The sequence below is a fragment of the Babylonia areolata genome, chromosome 8 (assembly GCF_041734735.1).
Source record: "Babylonia areolata isolate BAREFJ2019XMU chromosome 8, ASM4173473v1, whole genome shotgun sequence".
Classification (NCBI taxonomy): Eukaryota; Metazoa; Mollusca; class Gastropoda; order Neogastropoda; family Buccinidae; genus Babylonia; species Babylonia areolata.
Window position 1 is genome coordinate 51,581,901 of NC_134883.1, and position 7,964 is coordinate 51,589,864.

General features: G+C 44.4%; 1 protein-coding gene across 1 annotated transcript in view; it reads left to right on the forward strand.

The window, feature by feature from the left end:
• Positions 1–1,684, forward strand: part of LOC143285317 (uncharacterized) — a 63,933-nt gene extending 62,249 nt beyond the window's left edge. Inside the window, exon 3 of the mRNA XM_076592581.1 lies at positions 1,341–1,684. Coding sequence (XP_076448696.1) covers positions 1,341–1,684 — 344 coding nt within the window. The remainder of the gene's footprint in view (positions 1–1,340) is intronic.
• The last annotated feature ends 6,280 nt before the right edge of the window (positions 1,685–7,964 follow it).

A 7,964-nucleotide genomic window follows, 5' to 3' on the forward strand; every position in this document is an offset into this window, starting at 1 on the left:
AACACAAAAAATAACAACAAAAACAACAACAACCAAAAAACAAAAAACCCAAACAAAAACCAAACGACAACAAAACCAACAAAAAAACCCACCCAACAACTTACATTCAGTTCCTTCACACTTGTAAACCAATACTCTCGCTTGCATGCAGCTGAATAAGCACATTTTCCAAACCCATCACACGATACAATTGTCAAGTAAATGATACACATTTTATTCCGGAAACAACGCACTGTCTTCCACCTGTCTAGGTCCCCCCCCGACCCCCCCTTCACACTTCACTCTCTATTTTCGCCACTCCTCTTTCGTTGTTGACTGATTTGGGTTTTCACTCCTCTTTCGTTGTTGACTGATTTGGGTTTTCGTCACTCCTCTTTCGTTGTTGACTGATTTGGGTTTTCACTCCTCTTTCGTTGTTGACTGATTTGGGTTTTCACTCCTCTTTCGTTGTTGACTGATTTGGGTTTTCGTCACTCCTCTTTCGTTGTTGACTGATTTGGGTTTTCGTCACTCCTCTTTCGTTGTTGACTGATTTGGGTTTTCACTCCTCTTTCGTTGTTGACTGATTTGGGTTTTCACTCCTCTTTCGTTGTTGACTGATTTGGGTTTTCACTCCTCTTCGTTGTTGACTGATTTGGGTTTTCGTCACTCCTCTTTCGTTGTTGACTGATTTGGGTTTTTGTCACTCCTCTTTCGTTGTTGACTGATTTGGGTTTTCACTCCTCTTTCGTTGTTGACTGATTTGGGTTTTCACTCCTCTTTCGTTGTTGACTGATTTGGGTTTTCGTCACTCCTCTTTCGTTGTTGACTGATTTGGGTTTTCACTCCTCTTTCGTTGTTGACTGATTTGGGTTTTCACTCCTCTTTCGTTGTTGACTGATTTGGGTTTTCACTCCTCTTTCGTTGTTGACTGATTTGGGTTTTCGTCACTCCTCTTTCGTTGTTGACTGATTTGGGTTTTCACTCCTCTTTCGTTGTTGACTGATTTGGGTTAGGTTCAATCGACGGAAGGAAAGGAGTGGGCCCTGCCTTCCTTTACTGAGCATCAGATACAATGGAGATGAATTCACTGCCCTGGTGGACAGTAAAACTGTGCTCTGTGAGGAGGAGGAGCAGGAGGAGGAGTACCGTCACACAAACTGGTGATGGTAGTCATTTTGTCGAAGTATTACTTTTCACATTCGTTTGCTATTGTTTCAATGGTTTGGGGAGGAAGGGGTGTTGAAGGACGAGTTGGGGGAAGACAATCATGGTAGAAGGGGGGCGGAATCATGGCTATTGGACCTGTAACATTTTACATAACCTTGAACCGTGTCTCTCTGTCTGTGTGCCCCTGGCAGTGTACTTCAACAGCTACGGCCACTGCATCAAGGGCCGCCAGGGGCAGTACTTCTCGCTGCAGGACGAGTCCTACACGCTCCTGGCCACGGGCGCCATGGAGATCCACGAGACGCTCATCTGCATGGTGACCTTCCAGGCCCCTCCTGACGCCGGGGTCTGTCTCACCTTCAGGGACTACCTGGTGGAGGACTGCGGGGTCAGCCTGGACCTCTACCAGGGGCCCACGGCTTCCGGGAAACGATGGGTGGGTGGTGTACTGGCCAGTGATGATGATGATGATGAGGAGGAGGAGGAGGAGGAAGAGGAGGGGGAGGACTGCGGGGTCAGCCTGGACCTCTACTAGGGGCTCACGGCTTCCGGAAACCATTGGGTGGCTGCTGGGTTCGCCAAGTATTACACAACTGCAACGGTCAGTCTGCGCGCGCTCCCAGCCGGTGCTGCACCGCTTATAGGCCCCCTCTGTCATTCACTAACAATTCAACACCTAAACAACGATGGGATGACAAGTTTTGATCCCTCTCACTAATTTACTAATAATTCAAGCATTAAACAATAACGCGATAACAAATTATTAATCAACTTCACAGAAAAATCACTTATCTTTGCTTTGACACTTGTAGGCTGTCTTTCACATACACATACATACTGGCCACAGTGGTTTTAACACTTGACCGTTTCGGCCCTATACACAATTTCAAATATTTCTAATAATTTGTTATCGCGTTATTGTTTAATGCTTGAATTATTAGTAAATTAGTGAGAGGGATCAAAACTTGTCATCCCATCGTTGTTTAGTTGTTGAATTGTTAGTGAATGACAGAGGGGGCCTATAAGCGGTGCAGCACCGGCTGGGAGCGCGCGCAGACTGACCGTTGCAGTTGTGTAATACTTGGCGAACCCACCACGAGAGAAGTGTGTGTGGGCAGTATTTGAAATTGTGTATAGGGCCGAAACGGTCAAGTGAATGACAGAATATTAGAAGAGGACATTTTTTTTTTTTTTTTTTTCTCCAAAATAAAATCTGCTACTCAAAAACACCCAGATGCACCCTTCCACTGACTAAGAGGAGACAACCTCACAAAATCCCCAATCCCACGGCTTTCATACAGTACCAATGGGATGAATGGCTGTTGGGTTAAACAGTCACTAACTGTATGCAGTCTGGCCTTAGGGCGACACCAGGCTGACGGACTCCACACAGATGGACATCCATTGCCCTTCCCTGATAAGAGGCTCTGTCAGGGTGACCGAATATTTTCCCTCACCACATAGAACACCCTTCTATGGATACCAACAAAACCCTGTCTCGCGTGCACCTCGGGGATCAGCTGCATAGCACGAGACATAAATTCAGATCCCCAAAACCCCAAAACAGGCGTGGCAAAAGAGGTGGGAAAAGATCGTGCTTAGGTAGCAGAATGACAAAAGCAGAGCGGGCTGTCAAAGAAATTCTTTAGAATCGCAGTTGATTGTTCCAGCGCAAGAATGAGAATCTCAACAATTGAGAAATTGGCATATGATTTTGACATTCTATGTCTCCAAGAGACCAGGACAAGTGCAGACAGACCAATACATTTTGAGAATTTCACAGTCTTTCAAAGGAATGAAGGAAGAGGGGGTAGCAATCATACTGAACAAAAACCTAAAAAACAAAGTTTCCACCATAAATCTAGAGAAATGGTGTAGCAACTCATGTGAATTATTGGGGGTTCGTCTTGACAAACCTGACGGAGTTCACAAAAGCATCGTGCTCATCAATGCCTACGTTCACCCAGGAACCTGCACAACAAAAGAGAATTGGGCCTTTTTAGAGGAAATAGAGAACGAACTTGGAGACTCGTCATTATCTGTGGAGACCTCAATGCAAGATCAAAGTTATGGGACCAGCGGAACACAAACCCACAAGGACTCGCACTTGAAGGAATGATAGGGGAAATTCTTCTTAGCCCTTTAACAACCACAATCCCCAACTCGCCTTGGAACAAGACAAGGGGGACAGTGACAGTGTGATCGACATCGCTCTAACATCTCCAAAATTCAGAGCAGAAATGAATGCAGAGACACTTCCATACCAAGGCAGCGACCACCTCCCGGTAGCTTTCAGTCTACAGAAACTGTCCGATAAACCCTGTATGAAACTGCGTGATCCATTTCAGTATGAAACCAAAGAGACAACCGTCATCGAAAATTAAGACGCAGAAGAAACAAAAGAACGGCACTGAACAGGATGCAAACTATTCAGCCCCCATGGTGGAATACCGACACAGAGAGAGCCTGGATAGAAAAACATGCGGCTGTCAAGCTTTGGCAAAAAGAAAGAACAAAACCATCTCCGGACAAAGATATTGAAACAAAAATGAAAGAAAAAACTAAACAGTTTGAAGTCATTGCTCAAGAGGCCAAAAATGACAAGTGGAAACAGTTTTGCGAGGCACTCAGTTATGACACAAACATTGACAGAGTTCTGGCAATTTTATCGTCGCATGGAAGGGAGAAACGTGCACAACAACAACCCCAGACATGTTAGACACTGACGGAACCAAGCTTAAGACAAATGAAGAAAAAGGATCTGCCTTGCTCAAACGTTTCATACAACAGAGTGATCAAAGAAACTTAGATGAGAAAAAGAAATATGTTGAGGAGTTAAAACCAAACCCTTATGCAGACTGGACCTGATGATGACTTGACAGTGGATGATCTAAACGAGGCAATAGCTAAATGCAAGAAAGAATCGGCTCCTGGCCCAGACAAAGTTCGTTACTCAGACATCAAGGAGCTATCGGAAGAAGACAGAAGCAAACTTTTCAATCTATATCAAAACAGTCTCCACAATGGTCAGGTGCCGGAGGACTGGACACACAGCTTCTTAAAACCCATACCAAAACCAGGAAAGGACCATCGTCAGGTAAGCGGCTACCGGATCCTAACCATGCAAAACATTGTTGGAAAGCTCATGGAACGCATGATAGCCAGGAAACTTGCAAGGGATCTTGAACACAGGCACATTCTCCCTTCAAATCAAGGTGGTTACAGAACAGGCAAGTCCACATGGGAAAATGCAGCTGCTTTTGCATATGAGGTGTATGAAGGATTTCAAAGAAAAGAAGAAACACTAGCAGTAGCAATTGACCTTGAAGATGCCTACAGATAAAGTCCAGTTTGCGCACCTCATGGAGCTGCTACTAAGGTATGGAGTAAGTTTGACACTGACAAGATGGATAGCAGCAGCGCTTCAGGAAAGAACCGTCGTCCTACGCCTCGGAGATTGGATGTCTGCACCTTCTAAACTATCCATGGGACTGCCACAAGGGTCTCCACTCTCTCCTGTCCTCTACAATGTCTACACGAAGGGCCCTTGCAGACTTAAACAACAATGGAATTGCTCGGGTGCTTACCCTTGCGGATGACGGCCTGGTCTTCAAAACTTCAAAAAATGCTCAGGAAAGAACTGTAGCCGTCCAGAAACAACTAAACAATATTGCTGAATGGTGCAAAGACACAGGATCTTCCATCAATCCAGCGAAAGCCCAAACGTTGCTGTGTCACCCTCAACAACAAAACCGCGAGCAAATCACCACCTTCTGTGTCATTCGATGGATTCAAATTGAGAAAACTGAATGCCTACGCTACCTAGGAATACACTTCGACAGGATGCTGACCTTCAGAAAACATACGGAAAACACTGTTCTCAAATGCAAAAAGGGCCCTTTCAGTCTTAAAAGCAATGGCAACCAAAGGAATTGAACAACGCCACCTCTTCCTGCTATACCAATCACTCGTCCTCAGTGTGATCGACTACGGACTTGGGCTAACAACACCGTCTCAAAGCAACCTCCTAAAATTAGAAAGAGTCCAAAATAAAGCTATGAGGCTGATCCTTGGAACAACAAAAGACACGCCCCACAGAAACCATGCGATACCTGCTTGACCTTCCTTCAGTGCAGGCCAGAAACAAGTTAGAACAGGTCAAGACCTACTTCAAAGCATTAGAAAACCCTCAAAACCCACTGCATGACGCAGTCAAAGAACAAAAAGGCAGCCGTCTAGGACGAGGAAGATTCATGGATGGGGCAAGCAGAAGACACAATCCAGCTAGTATGGCCGACTTCAAGACCTGAAAGAAACAAAAGAATGGGAGAAAAACCCCGAAAACCTCAACCATCTATTCAACACAGGCATTTCACCCACTCTAGGAAGACATTGTCGGGAATGGGCCAGAGGGCAAAACTGATGCGGAAGTGAAGCTGCTTATAGAAGAAAACAGTAAAGAAGAGGACATCATCATATACACAGATGGCTCAGTCACCAAAGACCAGTCTGGCTGGGGATTCACTGCGAAACAAAATGGAAAAACAATTTGGGAAGAGAATGCTGCCTACAAAGTCACAACCTCCAGCCTAACGATGGAAGTTGAAGCCGTGACACATGCCTCCAGTGGCTATCGCTCTTCCATACGCCCGGAAACCAACATGCCATGATTCTAAACCGACTCAATGAAACCTCATACAGAAAATTGAAAACGGAATGGGAAGCCAGAGTGGCATAACGCAATGCGCAACTTTCAGATTAAAAAAAACCCAATGGGCCCTACTGCCCCGGGTGCAGGTGTTGGGAAATGAGCGAGCGACAGACTTGCTGGTAAGCAACACCAACGGCAGCCCCATTAGGAAAATCGGAAATCCCCAGAAAAATCAAAAATCCAAAAAGAAAAGGTACAAAGGCACACCCATTTATCGCCCCAAAGAATAAAAAGAGAGAGGGGGCGGCCGCAAATCCATGAAAGGTAAGCCGTGTTTTCAAATCAAAAAATATCGGCATCATTTCCAAAAAAAAAATTGCGCAAATTTTTCAAAACGGAAAGAGTCTCTGTGGGCCTTTCCAAATACAATAGACCCAGCAACCAAAATAGGCCCGTTTTGATCAGAGATCTTTTTCCCCTCCCCCTTGCGGCCAGTCATGGCGGTGTGGGTTTTTGGGGGATGTGTGGGTCGTGTTTTGAGTGGTTTGGGGGAATGCGCGAGAGTGAAATTTCACAAGTGCGGGAGATATGTGTAGTGTGTGTGGGGTGTGTGTGAGGGAGGTGGGAGGCGGGGGGAGGTGGGGTAGAGGTGAGGTTGTGAGTGTTTGCATGCCTACACTGTGGGGCAACAGGATATTGGAAGTGTATATATAATATATAATATTATATATATAATATATATTATATTATATTATATATTATCTTTGTATGTAGTGTGGGGGGGTTGGGGGGGGGGGGGGAGATATGGGCGTTGGGTGTGCTTGTACAAAGTAAATGTTCATCCTGGGTGTGTGTTTTTGGTGTGTGTGGTGCCGTGGAAGGCGATAGTGTAGAAATGAGTGTGTGGGGGGGGGTAGAGGAGGTGCAAGGGAATGTGTGTGTGTGTGTTTTGTGTGTGTGTGTGGTGTGTGTGTGTGTGTGTATGTGTGGTTGGGTATGTACGTTTATATGTATTTGACTGTGCTTTATTGTGTTGTAAAGTAAGTGTTCATCTCTGTGGTGTGTGTTTGTGTGTGTGGTGTTGTGTGTGTGTGTGTGTGTGATGTGTGTGTGTTGTGGTGTGTGTTTTGTGCCGTGGAAGCTGCGATATTAGATAGAAATGGTGTGGGAGGAGGGGGGTGGGAGGTGCACGGTAAGGTGTGGTGTGTGTGTGTGTTGGAGTATGTCGTTTTTTGTATTTGCTGTGCTTTATATATGTGAAAATGAGTCTGGTGCATTCTGTTATGCATGGTGGGGTTGTGTGAGGGGTGTCTTCTATTTTAATTTTTTTTGCTTATTTATCCCATTGTTGTCTTTTATTTATTTTTGTTTTATTTTTTCTTTTTTTGTTTTATAATATATTTTTATCCTTTTTTTATTATAATTATTTTTTATTTATTTATTTATTTATTTTTTATGAAGTTATTATTATTTATTCCCCCGGGTTTTTTTTTTTTTTTTTTTGTTTTTTTTTTGTGTGTTTTTTGGTTGTGTGGTGTGTGTGGTGGTGTTTTTTTTGTTTTTTTTTTGTTTTGTTGTTGTGTTCTCAAGGCTGACTAAGCGCGTTTGGGGTTTCGCTGCTGGTAGGCATCTGCTTGGGAGATTGGTTGTGCGTTAGGTTTTGTCGAACGCAGTGACGCCCCCTTGGCTTGAAAATGAAACTGAAACTGGGTTTGTCTGATGATGTGATCATCGTCTATCATCAGTGAACATGATTAGGCTTGGGTGTGATGATGATGATGATGAGGAGGAGGAGGAGGGGGTGGTGAGGTGATGGTGGTCTATAAAGTGATGAAGATGGGGATGATGGGATGTGATGGTGATGATGATGTGTGGGAGGAGGTGGGGTGGTGATGTGATGACGCGTAAAGGGGATGATGTTGTGGTGTCGATAATAATTATGTTACTGCTGCTGCTGCCTGCCCGTGATAATCGATAGATCTTCATTTTTAATCAAAAGATAGTAAAAATAATGTATGAGTTTGGTGATGTACTTTATCTATACTACTATGCGCTACTGCTATTTACTTACTACCCAAAGTGCTGCTGCTTTTTACTTACTGGTATCTGTGTGTACTACTATATACGTGTGTGCTACTATATACTACTATGGTTTTTTCTCTGC